This window comes from Apium graveolens, chromosome 8 (assembly GCF_009905375.1).
Source record: "Apium graveolens cultivar Ventura chromosome 8, ASM990537v1, whole genome shotgun sequence".
Classification (NCBI taxonomy): domain Eukaryota; kingdom Viridiplantae; phylum Streptophyta; class Magnoliopsida; order Apiales; family Apiaceae; genus Apium; species Apium graveolens.
This window is the reverse complement of record NC_133654.1, coordinates 263,247,305-263,271,354: the sequence shown is the minus strand read 5'-3', so window position 1 is coordinate 263,271,354 and position 24,050 is coordinate 263,247,305. Positions and strand designations below refer to the sequence as shown.

General features: G+C 34.0%; 3 protein-coding genes across 5 annotated transcripts; 1 reads left to right on the top strand and 2 right to left on the bottom strand.

The window, feature by feature from the left end:
• Positions 1 to 767: 767 nt before the first annotated feature.
• On the bottom strand, positions 768 to 8,509 carry LOC141678926 (uncharacterized). 3 transcript variants are annotated; one of them, XM_074485364.1, is made up of 14 exons: positions 7,967 to 8,509; positions 7,603 to 7,651; positions 7,394 to 7,495; positions 6,060 to 6,170; positions 5,875 to 5,967; positions 3,899 to 3,997; positions 3,679 to 3,759; positions 3,382 to 3,423; positions 3,159 to 3,236; positions 2,999 to 3,052; positions 2,291 to 2,368; positions 2,025 to 2,069; positions 1,785 to 1,865; positions 768 to 1,604 (listed from the first exon to the last, which is right to left on the bottom strand). In XM_074485364.1, the coding sequence occupies exons 6-14, from the start codon at positions 3,933 to 3,935 to the stop codon at positions 1,018 to 1,020; spliced, it is 1,083 nt and encodes a 360-aa protein (XP_074341465.1). In that variant the 5' UTR covers positions 3,936 to 3,997; positions 5,875 to 5,967; positions 6,060 to 6,170; positions 7,394 to 7,495; positions 7,603 to 7,651; positions 7,967 to 8,509; the 3' UTR covers positions 768 to 1,017. The 3 variants fall into 3 exon arrangements, with proteins under 3 accessions (XP_074341465.1, XP_074341466.1, XP_074341467.1); XM_074485365.1 differs by having other exon boundaries at positions 3,899 to 3,988; XM_074485366.1 differs by lacking the exon at positions 5,875 to 5,967.
• Positions 4,551 to 5,336, top strand: LOC141680862 (uncharacterized). Its single transcript, XM_074486965.1, has one exon. The coding sequence runs from the start codon at positions 4,551 to 4,553 to the stop codon at positions 5,334 to 5,336; it is 786 nt and encodes a 261-aa protein (XP_074343066.1).
• Positions 8,510 to 20,616: 12,107 nt separating the features above from the next.
• Positions 20,617 to 21,510, bottom strand: LOC141680861 (uncharacterized). The gene has a single exon (XM_074486964.1). It carries the CDS (start codon positions 21,508 to 21,510, stop codon positions 20,617 to 20,619), a length of 894 nt encoding a protein of 297 aa, XP_074343065.1.
• Between the last annotated feature and the right edge of the window lie 2,540 nt (positions 21,511 to 24,050).

Sequence of the window (24,050 nt, the reverse complement as noted above, 5' to 3'; positions counted from 1 at the left end):
ATTAATGATTAATATGCTAAATGTTGTTTGCTGTAATTGCATTAGTGCGCCTCACTGGTACAAAAATTGAAGACTCATTTCCAACCAAAAATTCCATATGAAGTTGAGAGAAGGTGTGCAGAACAAAACAAACAAACCAAATGAAATCTGTTCAAACTAAGACACGATGCTTGCCAAGAAAAGTAAAGAGTTGAACAGATGTGTCCATATACGAGTTTAGATCTTGGCCTGATGAACAGGATAAATTTGGAACTCTCCGATTTGCCTACACCAGTTTGCTTGTGTACCCATAATTATATGGCTATGGATTATTATGCTACTTTGCTCATAATGTTGTTTGTTGGAGTTGCATTAATGTGCCTTACCAGTAAAAACAATGATCCAAACCTTACTTCACTATAGTCCCGTCTGCAATATAACTAAATATGACGATTCCCCAAATTAAAAAGTACAAGTGTTTGATTAATTATCAATAAAAATACATGTATGTACACACGTGGAGAAGGATTTTAAGGTTTTTTAAATATGTAAATCTTAAATAACTTTTATTTTGTTAAAAGTGCTGAAATTCGATTATAAAAACATAATTACATTTAATTTTAATTTAAAAGTTACTTTTCTGTATTTTAATATAAATATAATATTTTATGAATAAGAATAACATTTTTGTGATATTATGTATAAAAATATATATTAAAAAAAGTAATTACTTGCCACCATTTAAACACCCATACACTAGGGTTAATAGTTGATACTCCACAATGAACTAAGCCACAACAAAATAGTAGATTTCCATTTACTACAACCAATCAGAGTAAGTATGTAATGTATCGGTTTAACAGGAAAAAACATACAACCACTCAGTAAGCAAGTAACGTATCAGTTTAACAGAAAAAAGAAACAAAATGAACAAAGAGATATTCTATTTTTTACAATTTAAGGATCAATGAATTGAACATCAACTGGTCAACTGCCATTCGCTGACAAACGCACCTAAACTCGAACATCAACTATCATTCATTCGCTGACATACTTCCAGATGATGTACGCACCTAAACCCTGGTACGGGTTCCAGGTTTCATAATCGGGAAACTGGTCGCCGTATAAGCGCGTAAGCTTATTGCTCAACTTGGAATCCCTTGGCATGAAATCTAATCGTTTCATACCAAAAACTAGTACGTACATAGCTCTGAGTACACCCAACAGGCGTATACTCTTAAGTCTGTCATAAATGGCTTCACTTCCAAGTGCAGTCAGCTGCTCAAGCTCATTGGCATTTTGAAAACTTTGAGCGAAATTTCTTATGCACTCTGCTTTTTCTCGCCCCCCAACTTTAACATCATACACCAACACGCCATCACCTAATGCAGCCACAGTGGCGGGAGTAACTTGATTGTTACAGGCATTAACTAGTTTCTGATAGACATGTGGTCTGTTAGCTGGGCTTCCACCTTGCTCAACTAATGCTCTAATCAGTCTCTCAAACAGCGACATGCCTTCACCGTTAAACACAGTTAATTCAAGGTTATTATCCTCCATAACTTCCCTGAGTTGGTCGTCAGCCACATTCATCAAATGTTGGACTCCCAGCACATAACTGTCAACTATGCATTGAAAAAAATATTATGAGAATGACTGAACTAATCTAAATGTAGGTGCAGCAGTATAACATGATTAATTAAATTAACTATTTTTATATTATCTGTCATATGTGTCATTAACTAAGAAAGATGTTATATGAACCACTAACAGTTAATAGTGCAAATAAAAGTAACTAATTATACCATCTTCACTGTGGTCATGAGCACCTACAACTTCTCCATTTATAAAAACAAGAATTTGAACTGGCTGATGAAGAGGAGGATCTGCCAAAGTTTTAAAAAAAAACTAGAAATAAGAGAGATATATATGGTACATGACAAGAAATTTGTTATAACAAGAGATTAAATAACCCGTGCTAAATATGTGACTGTGTAACAATACTTAGATGAGACCTTATCATAATAACAAGAAAACTTTGATACCTTCTTGATGATTAGCATTAGCATTATCAGCCTGGTGCAAGGGTCCTGCTCAAATTGATTAAGATCACAAAAGAATAAAAAGAAATTAAAGAAATCAGTCAACTACTATTACTATTACTAATAAAAAAACTTTACTGACCTGTGATATTCAACACTAATCTTAGAAATTTATGGCAATGACTAATATATTAGCATGCAGATTGCCTTTCATAGTTTATTGACCATGAATACATAAAATAACTAGAAAAAACCATTAAAGATTATACCATGCTCAACATTGCCTTGAGCACCAGCAACTTCTCCTACCACCACAGGAACTTCCAGCTGGTTCTGCACAAGTGGAACTGTCAATGATAATTCAATTACATTATTTTAGATTTTCTTTCATAAAATTCTATCTAGCATTATATAAAAGTTAAATACGAATAACCCATAAAAAGGGAAGTAAAAAATTCTATTAATTTAATATGTTATGTTGAAACAAGTATAAAAAAAAGTATTTAACATATAAAAACTAAAATAAAAGAATATAACACATGATAAGAGATCTTATTAGACAAAATTAAAAAACAAGTTAAGAATTTGAGTAACAAACCCCAGCTTCTAAAAGAAATGTATGACACCTATACATATTAACCTAATAAATGACAAAAAAAAACAGAAATAACAAGAATTCCTAAGAAATTAACTTTCTACCAACCACCATAATACTTAAGCAGCCTAAGAAGATACAATGCAGAACTTCATGTATAACTTACAAGAACAGTCAAATGAATAGCATCATCATTAACTCCCCTAATCAAGCTTTTTAGAAAGTAAGGAAAAAAAATAATCTAGGATCCACCTTTCACACCTCTTCTTTAATTCCTATATTGCTCAACATGTAAAATAAACTACACCACATAATCCCCTGGCCAATAAGAACTTGAAATACTATAAAATATAACAAATGCTCATATAAAAGACACACATACCTTGTTCTTGGAGGGCCTGCTCAAAATCATGAAATATTTGGTTAAACATAGGTCCTACAAAAAGTTATATTTGTTTTTACGTTACATACAAGAAATTTAGTACAGAAAAATGAAAAATTAATAATTAAAAGTAACAACCATTTAAAAAATTACTAAGTACCATTTTCAAAATTTACATTCTGAACGTCTTCTTCTGCCATTAGTTCCTCCCCGAGATTTTGAAAAACTTGATTAGCTCCTGCCACAACAGTTTGGTACATCATGGGAGAAGTTGTCAAAATTAAAAATAGAGTGCAACCTACCTAACTCTGCTACAGTCTAGTGGAATATAAATACTTGTGAAATTGCATGTAAATATCGAAAGGTGGCCAAAATTTTAATACCCTGGTCAGCGTGGGCTTGATTAGCTCCAAGCTGCATGGGCCCTGCTCAGAATTATTGAGACCATAAAACAAGGAAGATAATTAATATTTGAAAGAAGCAAGACAAGACAACCTATAACATAGTATGCAAGTCCTTGGTAGTCAGTTTTATACACAATCAAGACATCAAATTAATTAAAAACCAATAAACCATCAGTAGCATCATCATTATTTCTCGTAAAACCATGGAACATGTGGCTTCTCTCAAAAACTAATAATAAATTAGATACAACAGATGCTTATATATACAACAGATACCTTGCCCTTCTTGTGCATTAACCTCCACATGTCCAATTAGAGCATTCTCTAATTGTTCAAAAACTTGGTTAAACAAAGGTCCTGTCAAAAGTTACATAGTTAATTTAAAATACTAAGAAAGTATCTGTTTGTTAAGGTTGTTTTCTTAAAATTATATTAAAAACAATTCATACAAGATAAAAATGAAACAATCAAAAATAATAATCACTTATGTTAATACCATTCTCAGCATTATGTGCATCATCTTGTTCCCCCATCAATTCATTTTCAAGAATATGCAGAGCTTGATTGTGTTGGTTATGTTGGTTTCCTGCCACACCTACAAATTTAATACAACAAACATAAAAAAGCAGTATATTACATATATTAAAGTACAATTTGTTGGAATAATCTTAAATTTAGTTATTAATTATTTGTTTATTTAATTATTAGATATTTAGCAATAGATTAATTATTAGAGAAAAATATTAATTTAGAATTGTTTAGTAGTGGGGTAGTGGAGTAGTGGAGTTATGGAGTAAATTATGGACATGTAATTTACCCATTAATTAGTAGTGGTTAGTTTTAGTAATAGTTAGTTTTAATATGTTTGTAAAGCCTATATAATGGCTAGTTTACCTTGAGTTTTAGAAGAAGAATAAAAGTAAGTAAAAATAGCAGTACAAGTTCTCTGTAAAATGTAGGTGTCTTTTTCTTCTCTAAGTTTTTCCAACATTGGTATCAGAGCCATATGATCCGGGGCTTATAAAACTCTTATAAAAATACACATATACATATATATATTATCCTTAATATTTTCCATGGCATCAAACAATTTCTCCGTCTCTATTCCATTATTCAAAGGAGATCATTATAATTCATGGGCTATCAAAATGAAATCATATTTGAAAGCTATGAGTTTGTGGGAAGCAATCGAGAGTGATGTTGAGCCAACCCTTCTTCCACAAAATCCAACAGTAGCCCAAATCAAAAAACGTGATGAAGAAGTGGCTAGAGAAGCAAAGGCACTTTCATGTCTACATTCGGCTGTGTCGGAAGAGATCTTTACAACTATTATGAGTTGTGATACTCCTAAAGAAGCATGGACAAAAATTAAGGAAGAATTTGAAGGCAATCAACAAACCAAACTGATGCAAATTCTGAACCTCAAGAGAGAGTTTGAGATGATGAGAATGAAAAATAATGAAGGCGTCAAGGAATATGGGAGTAGGTTGATGTCCATTGTTAACCAAATCAAACTACTTGGTGGAGATTTCTCAAGTCAAAGAGTAGTGGACAAACTTTTAGTAACTCTTCCTGAGAGGTATGAAACTAAAATTTCCTCACTTGAAGATACTAAAGATCTTTCGAAATTAACTGTTTCAGAATTGATCAATTCACTTCACGCCGTGGACCAAAGGAGATCAATGAGGGAGGAAGAAATTGGAGGAAAAAATGAGGGACTGCTATTAGCTAAAGCTTCATCCTCAAAAGGCACAGGTAACAAAGTTCAATGCAACCATTGTCATAAGATGGGACATGAAGAAAAAGACTGCTGGTACAAAGGAAAGCCACAATGCTACAAATGCAAAAAATATGGGCATCTGGCAAAGAATTGTAGATTTCAGAATGATGAAGAAAGGATGGCACAATTGATCGAGGGAGAACCACTCCTTTAGAGTTGTGGAGAGAAAGTGCTCCAAAGTGTTTTTGGAGAGAAAGTGCTCCAAAGTGTTTTTGATGAGATAGTGCATCAAAATTGATGGTGGTGAGAAGTGCATCACAGGCGAAGAGAAAGTGCTTCGTAAATTTAAGATTATGGGGTGAATGTTGGAATAATCTTAAATTTAGTTATTAATTATTTGTTTATTTAATTATTAGATATTTAGCAATAGATTAATTATTAGAGAAAAATATTAATTTAGAATTGTTTAGTAGTGGGGTAGTGGAGTAGTGGAGTTATGGAGTAAATTATGGACATGTAATTTACCCATTAATTAGTAGTGGTTAGTTTTAGTAATAGTTAGTTTTAATATGTTTGTAAAGCCTATATAATGGCTAGTTTACCTTGAGTTTTAGAAGAAGAATAAAAGTAAGTAAAAATAGCAGTACAAGTTCTCTGTAAAATGTAGGTGTCTTTTTCTTCTCTAAGTTTTTCCAACACAATTTGCATGTAATAGTTGAAAATCCAATAAGTAACAGAATTTTCATATGTACCATCTTGAGCATCATGGGCATGGCCCTGAGCAGCACCAACATTTCCTATCACAGGATTATGTAAGGCTTGATTTAGAGGATCTCCTGGCACACCTACAAATTTAATACAACAAACATTAAAAAGCAGTATATTACATATATTAAATAGTTGAAAATCCAATAAGTAACAGCATTTTCATATGTACCATCTTGAGCATCATGGGCATGGCCCTGAGCAGCACCAACATTTCCTATCACAGGATTATGTAAGGGTTGATTAAGAGGATGTGCATTGTGTAAAGGTTGATGAAGATGATCTGCCAAAAAATTTCTGAGTTAGATAATCAATTTTTCTTTGAAAAAATCTGTGTCACTGTAAAACATTACCAATAACCCATAAAAAGAAAGATGAGTGACGTTAGTTTAATTACTAATGAAGATACTAGGGAACAATACTTATGAAACATAAAAAAAGGAGATAACACAGAGATCTTATAATCACACAACAGGTTAACAAGTTAACACCACATCAGTAGCATCATAAAACCCTAACCCTAGAACATGTGACTTGTATTCAAAAAGAATACAAGTGTAATAATAATATGATACACATTTTCCAAAACCTATTCAAGAATTGGAGGAAGTAACAAAAACTTTCACATGTTCATCTTTATCTAACAAGAGCAAAATCACTCAAAACAAAGAAACCCAGGAACCTTCTTGAAGTGATAAACATATAACAAATGTACAGCATAGATTATACACTAAACAACAAACATATATATCTAGAGTTACATATTGTGGTGTAAACCTAATGAAGAAATACTACTTACACATGGCATCAAACTTTGACATAAGAACCCCCCTAGTTTCTTCAGGTGATAAACACAAATAGCATACACCAAATATACTCTGTAAACATGTAAAGAAGCAAGAAAACGTGGAGATAAGCAGATTTTACATACTTGGATCGGGGTCCGCCATTAAACTCTTTCTTTCTTGATCTTGTTTATGATATTTAGCAGTGTATATATGTATATGTATGTCTGTAATCTATGAGCTTCTAACACACACCCTGCTAGTCCTTTCACTAATTTGAAATATTAATACAACCGCCTTTACATATATAGAGTCTTTGTAACTATTTAACTAAAAATTAAAGAGTAATAAAACAGTTAAACATGAATAATTTGGAATCTGGAAACGTTTATATGTAATTTTCTCCATTTTCTACTAAAAAGGGTCAATGAATTTACAAAATTAATCACGTCGAGATTATACTTTCATAAATGTCATTAAAATGCATTGGCAGTTTATAAAACACAAAAATATTACAAGATTTTTTATTAATTTTATTTTACTGCAGATAAAGCAAATAAACTGTACTTAGCCAGGAGTACAGGTGATACAAATAATGTCATCATATTTAATCACAGAATTTTATAAAGGTCTTTTTTGTAATTTTTTTTATAAAAATGGATAGAAATAAAAAAAATGCAAACTGCACAATTAGGTTTAAATCCATAAGTTGAAATCAAACCTGGTCAACCCACAACTCAATGAACAGTTGACTAAATTTGTCATTTAAGTCAAATCGCACTCTCGCAACAATAGCTTGGTTAATCCCCAGTCGATAAAAGATCTAGTGCAAAAATATTTTATAAATTAGCATCTAAAATGAAGAAGAATTAAAAAATAAAATAAAATAAAAACTTATAAATATATAAATGCCTCATATATTAATATTACCTCGCTAGCCTCCTTCATACTGTAAAGACACCTTCCAGATGTTTCCGATCTGCGAGTTGTAGCTAAAATCAGTGACCGTGTATTTTTTAAAATAGAGATTAATTACGAGATTTTATGTAGATTTGAAAATAGATCTAGGTTTAAAAAGAGAAAATGAAAAATAAACTATGAGATTCTAAATAGATTTAAAAAATAGATCTAGGTTTAAAAACAGAGAATCAAAAATAAACTTTGAGATTCTAAATAGATTTGAAAAATAGATCTAGGTTTAAAAACAGAAAATGAAAAATTAACTTTGAGATTCTGAAAAATAGATCTAGGTTTTAAAACAGAAAATGAACATTAGAAACGAGATTTTATATACATTTGAAAAATAGAGGTCATTCGAGAGATTTGAGCTGAATCGCGGCTGAGAACTAGGTTTCGCCGTCGGAGATCTTCGATTTGCTTCCTGTTTCTCTTGTACGGCCATTTGAGCTCAATCTAGCTGCCTATCTATGTATATATATATAAGTGTATTTTTATCAGTTTTGAAAGTAGATCGATGTAGATATGACTACAACGGTGTTGTGTGTGTAGATTGGTGTATATCGCAGCCTTAGAAAACAAAATAAGGAGGTGAAGTGTGTGTTCTGAGATCTAGTGTGTGAGCTGTGAGAGAGATAGAGAGAGATAAGGAGGTGAAGTTTGTGTGAGCTGAGAGAGAGAGAGAGAGTTCTGAGATCTAGTGTGTGAGATGTGAGAGAGATGGAGAGAGATAAGGAGGTGAAGTTTGTGTGAGCTGAGAGAGAGAGAGAGGCAGCTAAGGCGACGTTGGGTGTAAATTTTCAGAAATCGCCGGAGGTGCAGAGCAAAATGAGAGAAGGTGGTGTATGTGTGTGTTTTTGAGATCTACTATGTGAAAAAAGTGAAGTGTGTATTATTTATGTGTTGGCAACATGGCTCTTAGCATTAGGTTAGATTAGGGTACCGTTAGTTTAACGGTGTTATTTAAAATTTACCTTTTTATGCATTTTTTTATGGTATCTTCTGCTCAACTAACTGCTTTTTGATTTTTGGATTTGTTTCTAACATTAACAAATACGGCTGAGATTATAAATTTAAGACTGTGCAAAAAATGTGAGAAAAATTAGAAAATCTACTTGCAGGAAACCTTACTTGGTAAAACCTAATTTTAATCGACATTATGCTCCTGTTTACTCAAAGTTTAATTGTTGAGTAACGTTACATTTTGACGTGAAGCTACTTAGAAATTAATAGAAAATGAGTTCTGTGTGGTTGATGAATTTAAGATGGAATTTTTTAATTTTTTATATTTTATCCATATATGATCGAGATAATATTATTTTAATTTAAACAAGTTGCTAACATTGTCAGTAAAATAAATATAAATTAGTTTCAAAATTCTATTTTTTTGTAAAATCTCCATGTCACTGCAGCTACAACCTTAACTATGGAGCGCCGTTAACTTAACGGTGGTTAAAGAGAAGGGGTTTTGCTTTATACTCATGCAAGCAAGCATACATACAAGTGACCAATCAAAACTCGAAACGTGTTACTGAAATCCAATTAGGTCCCATCAACTTACTACGTATTTTGCTAGTAGACGCGTATACGAACGAAAATTTGGACGTGAACTAGGATCGTAGACCTTGAACCAGATTTTTATCTTACAATGGAGAAATCAACTTTCTATTAAATACATACTCCCTCCGTCTCATTAATTTTTATACGTGCACTTAAAAATGTTTAAAATATCCGAAATCCGATCCGGAAAAAAGCCCGAAAAACCCGATCCGAAAAAATTTCGGCCCGGTTCGATCCGACCCGCAGGCCTTAAATGGGCCTCCTTTTTTCTCGAAAATCCGGCCCGGCCCGATATCCGAAAATCTCGGATTTAAAAAAGCACGGATAAAAGTCCGGATCGAAAAAAGCCCGGATAAAAGCCCGGTTCGGCCCGGATAAAAGTCCGGCCTTTTTGAAAAACCTGATTAAAAAACCGATTTTTTATATAAAATTTGAAAATATACAATACTTTTTATGATTTTTAAAATAATATATCATATATAGTACTATAAACAATTAAAGTATATATAATTATTTATAAATTATATTAAAAATAATTATTTATTTCGGTGTCTAAACTACTCTATCTTATATATCAAGATATTATTTTCTCTAGTATTTAAACTACTCATAATTCGAGTTATAAAATATTAAAATATTTTTTTAATATATAAATAAAAAGCCCGGATAAAGCCCGGTTCGGCCCGATCTGGCCCGGCCCGCGGGCCTAAAACGGGCCTTATATTTTTGGGAAGCCCGGCCCGGCTCGATTTTTAAAAAAGTCCGGCCCGATCCGTTTTAAAAAACCGGTCTTTACGATCCGTTTTAAAAAACCGGGTTTTTTAAAGCCCGGATAAAACCCGGCCCGGTGAGCTTTTTGTGCTTCTCTACGTGCACAGTTTGCACTTTTTTCAAAACTTCTATAAAATATAGTTTTATAATATTTTTTTTTAATTTCTTTTTAAATAAAAGTTCAAACATGAAATTTTGATTCAGAAAAAAAAATTTAAAAAATATTGTGGAATTATACTTTAAAGGAGTATTGAAAGCGTGCCGAAAAATAATATATAAAATTTGAAAATAATATATAAAATTTTATGGAACAGAGGGAGGGAGTATGTTTCTAAATTATCTTGAAATGGAAAATGAAACGAATGATCACGTATTTTAGAAAAATTGTTGATAAATCATAATCACTCGCTACCAATCATATTTGTCTGTATACATAAATTCATTACATCGGTAACATCAAAATTATCTCCCTTGGCTAATTTTTCAACCGAGTTTCACGGTAAATGATATATCAGACACCTCAATTGTTTGGTGTACTTTACTAGTTGTATAATTTTGTGTATATAAATATCTAATTTAAATATAAATTATTGTGTAATTTCTTGTTCGTGTAATGTATATGACATAGAGGTGGCCAAACGTGCGGGTTCGAACCGCACATTCGGGACCGGCTCGTACGGAAACCGTAAAATATTCGGCCCGATACGGGCCGGTTCAAACCCGTACAATCCGCCGAAAGAAGCGAACCGAATACGAATTTAATTTTAAAAAACCGGGACCGGCACTAACCCACACGAGCCCGAACAGGCGAAGCCCGCGCGAGCCGAACGAACTATGCAGCCCGCACAGCCCGCGCAGGACACCTTAAACAGGAAAGATGTCAACATTAATTGCTCTGCTCCCACCACAAAAATGTTATTTTTTGTTAGTAAAATCAGTTATATCTTATACAGGAGTGCAGGCACAAACAATGCAGAACAACCCAAGTGAGTCAGAGGAAGATTCTTGTGATTTGTTTTATTCCATTAGTTTTTTCAAATGAATATAGCTATGATGCATAAAAACAATAAAATAACTATTTCTTGACAGATGTGACAATTCTATCCATAAATTACTCAACCCGCTAGCCCGCGTGTTCAACTCGCCAGCCCGCGAACCACCCGCGAACCGCCCGCGAACCGAGCCGAACCCGGGTTACCATCTGTCAGCTCAACACAGCCCGGCCCGATTCGCTCGACTCCCAGTGCCGGTTAAGTGTTCAATTCTTCCGGTTCAAACCCGCTTCCAACCCGGCCCGGACCGCCCGACCCGCACGGTTGGCCACCTCTAATATGACACATTCATAATATCGCCTTTCATGTAATTTCCAATACAAAATATGTAAAATAAATTAAAATATTAGAATATAAAATTTTATCAATTTATAAAAAATATTTAAAACTTAGTTTCTTTTTAGAAGTTAAATATTTAGTGTAACCGCCAGTACCAAGAGCCAACAAACATATATATATGTACAAATTATCGAAAAAAGTACCAACAACATATATATACAAACTATCGTAAAAGAATATTAATAATGAGGCCCCTGGCGAATATAACTTTTATCTTGAAAGGCGGCAATTAAAACTTACCAAAATAAAAAAAAGGCATGATATGTTTGAAAATCATCAACTTTCATATCCAAAAAACTTAAGAAACGCATAGTTGATATTACTAATCACTTATATTCATGCAAAAATTCTTAATATTCGGGGGATGGTCCGGATATTTCAGCTTTACATGCTAAAAAGCATCACAGCCCATATTTTTGAAGCTTTCTAATTTATCATGGGGTTGTTTCTAAAGTCGCAGGTTTGCAGATTTTTATGAATACGTTGTCTAGATATGATTGGCTGGAGCCTGGTGTCTGGTGGGTATGAACCCAATACCGGTTCTTATTCTAATGTACGGACAGTTTCTCAAGGGTTGGAGTTCAAAATTTTAATGAAGCTCTAAGCTATCTAAATTAATGCGACTTTGGTATATATATATAGGCAAATAATCTCAACCAACTTGTTTGGGATACGTCATCCGCAATATTTCATTGCAGGCTTCCGCAATGTTTTATTGCGCCAGGTGTGTACTACCGCAATACTGCATTGCGGCAGCTGTATCTCATCCAACGATGGCTGATGAACAGCTCCATATATATAATGTGAAATTCATATGTAGCACTTGGTCGAGATCAACATAGCTACTAATTAAGGTGTAACTTGACTAGGATCAAGTGTAGTTTGTGCTTATCAAATTTAAATTTAATTTTTTTTTATCGAATAGAGTTGAGTTAAAAAATAGTCAGAGCCTGAAAATTATGGTCAAACTCGACCCGTAAAATAAACGAGTTGAGTTCGACCTACTCGTGAGTTTTGGAGTTTATCAAGTTTTCGAGTTTTTTTATGAGTTTTTGAGATGACCGAATTTTCGAGCCTATTGGGATTATTATCCCGTTTCCGAGTTTTAACATCAATTTTACGAAATTTATTTGATTTATTTTTTAATTTCAACTAAAAAATATCATTCCACTTAAAATGACAATCTAATTTTAGAATACATATTTATTATTTTCCGTACTCAACTTTTCAATCAATTATATAATATTATAATATCATCTATTAATACAAATTTTACAAAAAGGTATAATTTCAACCAGGCAGGTTTGAACTGAAAGTTAATACAATTTAGTTGTCAGAATTTCATTAAATGTATTTAGAGTTAAGAGTTGGGATAAATAAACATATTGGACTAATGGAAGTGGGACGAATCGACTCAAGGTGACACATATACTAGCAAACACGTGAATATTTAATAGTACAAATTACAAAAATATTTAGTTGAATTCGGGTTTGATCCAAGTCGAGTTTATCGAGTAGAGCTCGAGTTTAAAAAATCCCATCTCAGCTTAAATTTTTTGTCGATTCGGAAAATGTGTTCGAATTCGAGGATTGATAACGAATTTGAGTCAAGTTGAGCCCATTTTATCGAATCGAGTTCAAATCGTTTAGGTTCGAATTACATCCCTACTAATAATACTGAATTTTTTTACCAAGATATTACTAATTTTCAAGATGGAATCTAGTAACTATGATGATCCGTGATCCTATTATATACCCGCTCCTATTATATACTCGCTCTATTGATTGAGATGTGTAGGGACGGGACTCGATATGTATTTTAATTTTAACGGTTTTTTTAAATATAGTTTCATTAGTATTTTTTTATATTTTTTCTTTTATGTGAAACTTTGATGTTTAAAGTTTAATAAAAAATTTAAAAATAAATTATATAAGTATACTTATATTAAAAAAAATTGTATAAAATTGAATGAGGCGGATAAAGTAACTAACTGCGTCTATATTCATGTACTAATTTTGCCCATTTCCCATAGTTATTTTTTCTTTTCAAAACAACTTTTGCATTTAAATTTTGTTTTTCGTTTTTAGAAATTACAATTATTTTAAAATATTTTCTTAGGTTAACGACATTATATATTACTATTAAATTTAAATTGATTTCCTGAATATTTTACTAAATTGGTATTACATCTAGGTAATAATACGAAACAAAAAATAATTTAACTATTTTGATATTTAAGTATTAAAAGTTAGTATTTTAATAATTTACTCCCCAATTTATAATCATATAATTTATAATTAAAAATAAATATTACACAAACATGCCCGCTATATTTTTGTAAAGAGCTAATCACTTTTTACCTCTTAAAAAATATAGACAAACTTTAATACACGCAAATGACACTGGATTGAACTCGGGGTAAATGAGATAGTTTATCTTTTTTATTATTATTAATTTGGCTTATATGTCTTATAATTAAGTATGTGTTCTAACAAATTTTGGGGTGAGCGAGAATCGAAATTAGAATCTGGAATGATAAGAGATAAGTTCTTAATCACTCGAGTTATTTCATTGCGCTCATGACATAGTTTATCTTAGTATTCAAATGATAATGATTTGCATTACACATGAGTCATGGACGAAAAAGTATGATTGTGATATAACAAGAGTTTAAGGGCTTGTTTGGATAGTGGGTTAAGTAAGTAATGATTAGATTGAGTTGGGTTATGTTGGATTAGGTTAGGCCGGGTCAATATGACTTGAGCCCATGTTTTGTTTGGATGAAAGGATTAAGCAAGAGAAGGGTAGGATATGTGAATGTTGTATTACATATTTTTTAATCCAGAAAAAGTGATTACAATTCAAAAATTAGATTAATTTAAAAAATATATAAATTTAAATATTATATAATTTTGGTGTAGTAACTATTAGTTTTAAATTTTTCAAAACAAATTAAATAATTTTATTAATACTATAATTTAATATTAAATGCTCATTTTTCAATATTAATTTGCATTTGAATCTTTGTTTTTCAATCACACAGTTTTTTTATAAAAGAAAAAATCAGTCATACAACAACATAAGAAACAAAACAAGTAAATTTGACATTCATATTCATACTTGGCAAAGAAACAAAGTATAGCAGGGGACCTCATTCATATTCCCTGAGTACAACTCACAACACCCCGATTTGGGGTGTTGAAATTCATATGCTTTTCCATTGAAGCAGAACCTCTCGTCAACCCCTTACCAGCCTCTCAAAACCCAACCCTCTCATTTAATATTTTTTGCCGAGAGTTGAGAGATATGAACCCCTCAGCCCCTCAGAACCCCCATCCAAATAAGCCCTAAAGATCAACCTTTGCCTACTTTCGTGACGATGACTGAGGTTATTAAAACAAGCAACATATCACAATTACATAATTCATTTGTACTAGGTATCTACCTTATCGCCCATTTAGGGTGAAGAGGCATAATATTTGTACCTGTGAGTGTTTAAATTTATATCGTGTATCAATGCCATTAAACCGAAAGAAAACCTTATATTAAGGCCCCGTTTGGTTGGGGTGTTAGGAGCGGAGGGTTTAGGTTGGGCTGGGTTAGGCTAAATTAGGTTAGGTTGGGTTGGGTTGAATTGAACCCTTAACTTATTTGGATCCAAGGGTTGGGAAATGAGGGGTTCAACCTTCGCCTTATTTGGATGAAGGGTTGTCATGAAATGGTTGAGTATAAAATATGAAATTAAATAATTTTTTTATCAAAAAAATGTAAAAAAATTAAATTTTAAATTAAAGTTTAAGCTAGAATTAGAGGATAAAATTTTAAAATTAAGGAATTATTAAAAATAGATTTTAATAAATTTTAAAGTCATAGAGCATAAAATTATTTAATTTTTGCAATCTTCTTTTCATGGAAATGGTTTCTAGGATAAATTATAGTCAAAAGATTTATAGAATGATAAGAATAAAATTCACAATATCTATTGTCATGGGCTGCTTTTGAACAATTCTGTTATGTATAACTATATTATTATCGTTTTGCATTTTAGTACTTCCCCTGCCTTGAGTTCTCAGATAGAGAAAATGTAACACCCCTTTTTTTTATTAATAAAAGGAGATAATACTTAAAATCCATAAAACTGCAAACAGAGCACAAATATATTTCTAAAAATAATTTAACAATCTAAAATTTCTAAAATAATATTAAATCTCCAAAATGTCTAAACCAATAATATCGATTCTGAATTCTCCAAATAAATAATTAAATCTAAATACTGATAAAGTCCGAATTCTAATCAATAAAAAGGGTAGCTCTCCATCACACAGTCCCAGATCCCCCTAAGCACCTGTCAGAAAAAGAATACGGCATGAGTCAAACGCCCATTACGGATTTGGAATACAATTTATAAACAAAGAGATCAGAAATAAATAATCAGCAATTTATAATAACAGAACAATTTTAAAAATAAGTAAGGCTAAAACAACGAGAGGTTAGGATAATTCATACCGAGATCAGAACAGATACAAATACACATATCATAGGGTACCTAATGTGTACAACAGAATGGATAACGTGTACGGCATATACAACGTCACCATAAATCAAATCACAAATCAAACTCTGGGTGCACCCACGTATCCTGAACAAATATCAAATGCGCAAAAGCTCCTCCCAAGAGCTAACAGAAGGATATGCCGTGACCAATCACACTGTCACGGAAGTGTCATGTCACTGGTGCCGCAATGATATGGCTGTAGTACCCCTACAGCTGGTTAACTCGGTATACCCTATATCTCTAAGGGTTCAAATAAAAATATTCTCGCAAATTTAAAATCACCTGAGACAATTAATTTAAATTTCCAAAAGAGAGGGTGTCATAGATAAATTTTGAAAACCGCATAAACAGATATTTAAAATTTCCAAATCATTTTTTTTAAAAAACAATTTTCGGAAGTCAGAAAAAGTCAAATCAAATATTGAATGAGCAGGATACAGAAGAACTGAACGAATCAAATATTTCTAAATGCTAAGAGGAGTAGCGCTGAATAAAAAAGGGACAGAATCCGTACCTTAAAAATTAGTTATGATTAAAATTAGCAAAATCCGCGAATAATCCGCTACTTTCCCAATCCCGAATCTAATAACAAAATCATAATTTAATGTTAACAATTTATCCTATTTCTTTAATTCCGTTAATCGTTAGTTTATATGAAACAACATCGATTTTATACTGCCAGCTCTAACCAAAAACACTTGCACTAAAAAATAAATATACTAGTAATGCTTCCTGGGCTCCTGACTTTAATTTTATACCACGAATTATTCACAAATGGCCACCTATTCACTATGATTTAGTATAATACAACAAACCCATGTTAAATAATAAAATAAATGATATATCTAACATGCATAATATAATGACATTAAAATTTTAAAAAAAATTGGTTTGACATTAATATCATAAAATCATGAACTTGGCTCATTTACCTTAAAAGTAATGTAAATATATAATACTAATTTAAAAAAATCAAATTACTATAATAGAATAATAAACCACATGATGAATATATGTAGTCATGTACACCAGAATCATACACCAATATTACACACTGATTTGAACCAATTCATATTACTATTGTTGTGCTTATACATACCAACTATACTTAATTATATTAAATCTATAACCATCCATTACTAATTTGGCTGCCAATACAGTAACATGTTAACACATGATTCTCATGTAAAATAACTAATCACTTAAGTTAAGATTTTAATATTAAAGAAACAAAGCTTGACTTTTTGAATGCCCCGATGTTTTAAATAATTAAAGTAGAGCAAAACTCTATAGGCTTGTTCGCACAAATTTAAAGGCGTACCGATTTGATTAGCAACTTGAGAAGCAAGATCTTGAATTAATATAACTGAGAACAACACTCCTTTTTCATCTGTTTCCCCCTCTCTCTTGGCAGCCTCTAATATTAGGGTTTTAACACAAATAATGCACACGTTTTTTTAATAGGGGTGCTGGATACCTATATACAAATTTTGTACACCTCCTTTTTTCTAATCTGATTGTTATCAATTGCAAATTATAATTCTTTTTTTTATTCTTAGTCTAACTAAAATTAAATTCTTCACTTGTTATTATTATTATTATTATTATTATTTTAAACTAAATTTAGTTATATTACATATATACCCCCTTAAAAAGGATTCCGTCCCCGGAATCAAACGAAACTAAATACGTACCTGATTCGAATAAATGCGGATATTTCTCACGAATAGACTCTTCTAATTCCCAAGTAGCCTCTCTCTCCGAATGATTTTTCCACAAAACTTTCACAAACAGAATGATGTTCTTCCTCAAAACTTGCTCCTCTCGAGCTAAGATAGCCTCAGCTTCTTCCTCACAAGAAAGATCCTCTCTAATCTTATGTAAGGGATGCTGAACTACGTGTAATGGATGATATTTATAGGCCCCTCAAAACAGACACATGAAACACATTATGCACATGAGATAGTTGTGGTGGTAATGCAACTCTATAAGAAACTTCCCCCACCTTCTCCATAACATCAAAAGGTCCAACATATCTAGGACTAAGCTTTCCTTTCATACCAAAACGCTTCACACCCTTACAAGGCGACACTTTTAGGAACACATGATCACCTGGCTCAAATCTGCTAAACTTCCTATATTGATCGGCATAACTCTTTTGACGTGATCGAGCTTCCTTCAAACTTTCTTTAACCTTCTCTACCTTCTCATTAGTGATTGTAACCAGCTCCGGCCCTTTAGTAACTCTCTCACCAACCTCATCCCAACAAGATGGTGCTCTACATCTCCTACCATACAAAGCCTCAAATGGTGGCATACCAATACTCGCGTGCCAACTATTATTGTACGCAAACTCAACCAGATACAAATATTTATCCCAATCACCTGTCCACTCCAAAGCACATGCCCTCAACATATCCTCCAACATCTGGATTGTCCTTTCTGACTGTCCATCGGTCTGTGGATGATAAGTTGTACTAAAATTAAGTCTCGTACCCCAAGCTTGCTGGAATCCCTTCCAAAAACGCGATGTAAACCTCGTATCTCTATCAGAAACTATCAACACAGGCACACCATGAAGTCTAACAATATCTCGCTGAAAAATCTCTGCCAACTCATGAATAGGAGTAGTCTCTCTAATAGGCAGTGTTCTAAAAATCCCCGTTTTTTTTAAAAATCCCTGATTAATCCCCAATTAATCCTTAAAAATATTTAATCGGTCTATTTTTTGAAATCCGATTAATATTTTTAATTATATATTTCATAATAAGTAAGGTAAATATATTAAATATTATTAAAATATTTAAATATCTCCGATTTTTGTTCCGATTAATCCCTCCGATTAATCCCCGATTTACCGATTAATCCCTAATCAGTACCTTAACCGATTAGTACCGATTACCGATTTTTACAACCATGCTAATAGGTAAGAAGTGAGCGGACTTAGTAAGTCTATCAACCACCACCCATATGACATCATTCTTCCTGAAGGTTCTCGGCAAATGAGTCACAAAATCCATAGTAATGTTTTCCCACTTCCAAACTGGAATATCTAGCTGCTGCAACAATCCACTAGGCCTCTGATGGTCTATTTTCACTTGTTGACATGTAAGACATTTTCCCACAAATTCTGCTATATCTCCCTTCATTCCACTCCACCAAAAGTGCTTCTTCAAATCCCTATACATCTTAGTGGAACCTAGGTGAATAGAGAATGAAGAACTATGAGCCTCCTTCAAAATTTTCTCACGAATCGTCGGGTCTAAGGGAACATACAATTTACTACCTAACCATATCACACCCTCATCATCAACACGAAAATATTTTTCCTTGCCACTTGCCACCTCAGATCTAATAGCTTCCAAACCTGTATCACTCTTCTAAGCTTCCTTAACCCTTGAAATAAGATTTGGTTTCACTTTCAAACTTGTAATGCTACCTCCCGACCCTCTAACATACAATTCAACACCCAATCGCTCCAAATCTGAAATATGGTGCGACTGAGTAATGAGAGATGCAACACTCCCCAAGTTCTTCCTACTAAGAGCGTTTGCCACTACATTCGCTTTCCCTGGATGGTACCGAATATTTGCATCATAATCCTTAAGAAGTTCAAGCCACCTCCGTTGCCTCATATTAAGCTCCTTCTGAGTAAAGATGTATTTGAGACTCTTGTGATCAGTAAAGATGTCACAAGTCTCTCCATAAAGATAGTGTCTCCAAATCTTCAAAGCAAAGACCACTGTTGCTAACTCCAAGTCATGGGTAGGATAGTTCACCTCATAGGGTTTAAGCTGCCTAGAAGCGTAAGAAATCACTTTCCCATGCTGCATAAGAACACACCCCAATCCTCTCTTAGAAGCATCACTAAAAACCTGAAAACCTCCACTTCCTGATGACAACACAAGTATTGGAGCAGACACCAACCTCTTCTTCAACTCTTGAAAGCTCTTCTCACGATCATCATTCCACTCAAACTTAATGCCCTTTCTCATGAGCTGAGTCAATGGCAAAGCTATGGAAGAGAAACCTTCCACAAAGCACCTATAATAACCTGATAAACCCAAGAAACTCCCCACCTCCGTTACATTGCTAGGTCTGGGCCAATTAGTAATAGCCTCGACTTTCGCAGGATCCAACTCAATGCCCCTACCAGACACAATATGCCCCAAGAATGCCATTTTCTCCAACCAGAATTCACACTTGGAAAATTTCGCAAACAACTTCTTCTCCCTCAAAATTTCAAGTACAGTACGTAAATGCTCCTCATGTTCCTCTCTGCTCCTAGAGTATATCAAGATATCATCGATGAAGACCACCATGAATTTATCCAGATAATCATGAAAGACCCGATTCATCAAATTCATAAATACCGCTGGTGCATTCGTCAACCCAAAGGACATCACGAGAAACTCATAATGACCATAACGAGTGCGAAATGCAGTCTTCGAAATATCCCCCTCTCTAACTCGTAACTGATGGTAACCAGATCTCAAATCTATCTTCGAAAAGTACTTCACCCCTTGTAACTGATCAAACAAGTCATCAATGCGTGGCAAAGGATACCTGTTTCTGACAATCACCTAATTTAATTCCCTATAGTCAATGCACAATCTCATGGAACCATCATTCTTCTTCACAAACAATACAGGAGCACCCCACGGAGACACACTGGGCCTGATAAATCCCCTATCCAACAACTCTTGTAACTACTCCTTCAATTCTAGCAACTCAAGTGGTGCCACCCGGTAAGGCGCCTTAGAAATAGGCTCAGCACCTGGAACTAGTTCAATAGTAAACTTCACCTCTCTATGTGGTGGCAAACCTGGTAGCTCATCGGGGAACACATCTTCATACTCCCTCACAACTGGATAATCCTCGATGTGAGGTTCATCCTTCGATGTATCCTTCACGAAAGCAAGGTAGCCATCACAACCCTTAGATAAAAGTTTGCTCGCCTTTAGAGCAGAAATTAACTTAACATCCCCCTTCGGCTGAGACCCTTGGTATACAAATTCTGGTTTATCTGCATCCCCAAAGATCACCCTTTTTCCTTGACAATCAATTGTGGCACGATGTTCACTCAACCAATCCATACCCAAGATAACATCAAAGTCATGCATCTCCATCGGAAGCAAGTTAACCTTATAATTTCTATCTCCGACAACTATTGGACACTCTGGATATATATCAGATATAATAACAGAATTCCCCATTGGGGTAGCAATAGATATATGAGGATATAATAATGAAGGTGCAACACCAAGATGATGAACAAACGATAAAGACACATCAGAATGGGTCGAACTAGTATCAAATAACACATAAGTATCACGTCTACCAACAAGAAGTGTTCCTGAAACGGTACCTGAATTAGCCGCTGCCTGATTTGCCGTCAATGCAAACACTCTGGCTATAGGATTCTGCTGACTTCCACTGCCACTACCACCGCCAGCTCCTCCTCCACCAGGGTTGCGTGACACTGTGCAATCCTTTGCCCTATGGGATATGCTACCACACAAGAAACAAGCCCCAGTCTGTCGGTAACAAGCTCTACCTGGATGATGTCCACCGCATGTAGTACAAGGAGCCACTGGAATCATATTGGGGTTTTCCCCATACACTGAAAAACGGCTCTGCCCCTGTTGACGATTCTACCACTGCCTAGGCTGCTTCTGTCACTGAAACTGCTGATTCTGACCAACATACTGATTCCGGCCGTGAAATGACTGACCAACCCTATTCTGATTCTGTCCGCGCCACTGTCCCTGCTGACCACTCTGACCTCCATACCACTGCCTACCCTGTGCAAAACCCTGATCATCCCTAGTCCTCTTACTACCACTGTTAGACCTGGAAGTCCTGAAATCTATGCACTCCTTCTCAACATCCTTTGCTGCATCAGCCGCCTCTGCCACATTATCAAATTTAAAAGAAATTATGGAACCCCTCAGATGAGACTTCGACCCCCATTTAAATTTATCAGCCTGCTGCGCAGCAGTCCCTGCAACTGTCCTAGCAAATCCAGCCAACCTTATGAATCTCGCCATATAATCAGTAATGCTCTCATCATGGTGCTGCGCAATCGAATGAAACTCCCTCAAATAAGCCTCCATATCAACATTAGAGAAGTACTGCTCATAGAATACCTCCTTGAATCCCTGCCATTCTAAAGCCTCTGCATACTGCTCCCCTCTAGTAGCTTTCACTCCTCTCCACCATCTCTGAGCATCACCCTCCAACTTATACACAGCTAACCTGACCTTCTGAATCTCATCACAACCTAGTGCATCAAAAATCTTTTCGAGATGAACAATCCAATTTTTAGCATCAATAGGAGTCAGTGCTGCACTAAAAGAGTCTGGTTTTTGCTTCACAAACCTCTCCAACCATACAAACGGCTCCAACTGATGGCCATGACCGTTCTGATTCTGATTCGCATTGCCATTCTGATTTCTTTGTCCATTTTGATTTCCCTCTCCATTCTGATTTCCTTGTCCATTCTGATTTTCCTCGCCATTCTAATTTCCTTGGTTTTCCAAGGCTTGCTGTACAGCCTGAGCCACTGCTTGCCCTATCATCTCAGTAAGCTGAGAGGGGTCAATGTGAAAAGGATCACGTCTAGGAGGCATCTACAATATAAGATACCGAACGAATGTAGATTACGAGAACAAAAATGATGAAGCAGTTACAAACAGATTTCAAAATGATGAAGCAGAATGAAATGATAAAGATAAAAATGAAATGAAATTAAATAAAACACCCATCCTATCGTCTACCCAAACTCACAGGTCAACCTAAGTAGGTTTTCTACAAGAAAGAACCTGGCTCTGATGCCATCTCTATAACACCCCTTTTTTATTAATAAAAGGAGATATTACTTAAAATCCATAAACCTGCAAACAGAGCACTAATATATTTCTAACAATAATTTAACAATCTAAAATTTCTAAAATAATATTAAATCTCCAAAATGCCTAAACCAATAATATCGATTCTGGATTCTCCAAATAAATAATTAAATCTAAATACTGATAAAGTCCGAAATCCTAATCAATAAAAAGGGTAGCTCTCCATCCCACAGTCCCAGATCCCCCTAAGCACCTGCCAGAAAAAGAATACGGCATGAGCCAAACGCCCAGTACGAATTTGGAATACAATTTATAAACAAAGAGATCAGAAATAAATAATCAGCAATTTATAATAAAAGAACAATTTTAAAAATAAGTAAGGCTGAAACAACGAGAGGTTAGGATAATTCATACCGAGATTAGAACAAATACAAATTTACACATCACAGGGTACCTAATGTGTGCAACAGAATGGATAACATGTACGGCATATACAACGTCACCATAAATCAAATCACAAATCAAACTCTGGGTGCACCCACGTATCTTGAACAAATATCAAATGCGCAAAAGCTCCTCCCAAGAGCTAAAAGAAGGATACGCCGTGACCAATCACACTGTCACGGAAGTGTCATGTCACTGGTGCCGCAATAACATGACTGTAGTACCCCTACAGCTGGTTAACTCGGTATACCCTATATCTCTAAGGGTTCAAATAAAAATATTCTCGCAAATTTAAAATCACCTGAGATAATTAATTTAAATTTCCAAAACAGAGGGTATCATAGATAAATTTCGAAAATCGCATAAACAGATATTTAAAATTTCCAAAGCAATTTTTTTTAAAACAATTTTCGGAAGTCAGAAAAGTCAAATCAAATATTGAATGAGCAGGATACAGAAGAACTGAATGAATCAAATATTCCTAAATGCTAAGAGGAGTAGCGTTGAATAAAAAGGGGACATAATCCGTACCTTAAAAATTAGCTATGATTAAAATTAGCAAAATCCGCGAATAATCCGCTACTTTCCCAATCCCGAATCTAATAACAAAATCATAATTTAATGTTAACAATCTATCCTATTTCTTTAATTCCGTTAATCGTTAGTTTATATGAAACAACATCGATTTTATATAGCCAGCTCTAACCAAAAACACTTGCACTACAAAATAAATATACTAGTAATGCTTCCTGGGCTCCTGACTTTAATTTTATACCACGAATTATTCACAAATGGCCACCTATTCACTATGATATTCGTATGATACAACAAACCCATGTTAAATAATA

Excerpts from the sequence above, each read along its gene's own strand:
- LOC141678926 (XM_074485364.1), bottom strand. The coding sequence starts at position 3,935 with ATGGGGGAACAAGATGATGCACATAATGCTGAGAATG. Across the intron at positions 3,053-3,158 it reads GAATGTAAATTTTGAAAATG|GACCTATGTTTAACCAAATA; the intron begins GTACTTAGTAAT and ends AACTTTTTGTAG. Across the intron at positions 1,605-1,784 it reads TCATGACCACAGTGAAGATG|TTGACAGTTATGTGCTGGGA; the intron begins GTATAATTAGTT and ends TTCAATGCATAG.
- LOC141680862 (XM_074486965.1), top strand. The coding sequence starts at position 4,551 with ATGAAATCATATTTGAAAGCTATGAGTTTGTGGGAAGCAATCGAGAGT.
- LOC141680861 (XM_074486964.1), bottom strand. The coding sequence starts at position 21,510 with ATGATTCCAGTGGCTCCTTGTACTACATGCGGTGGACATCATCCAGGT.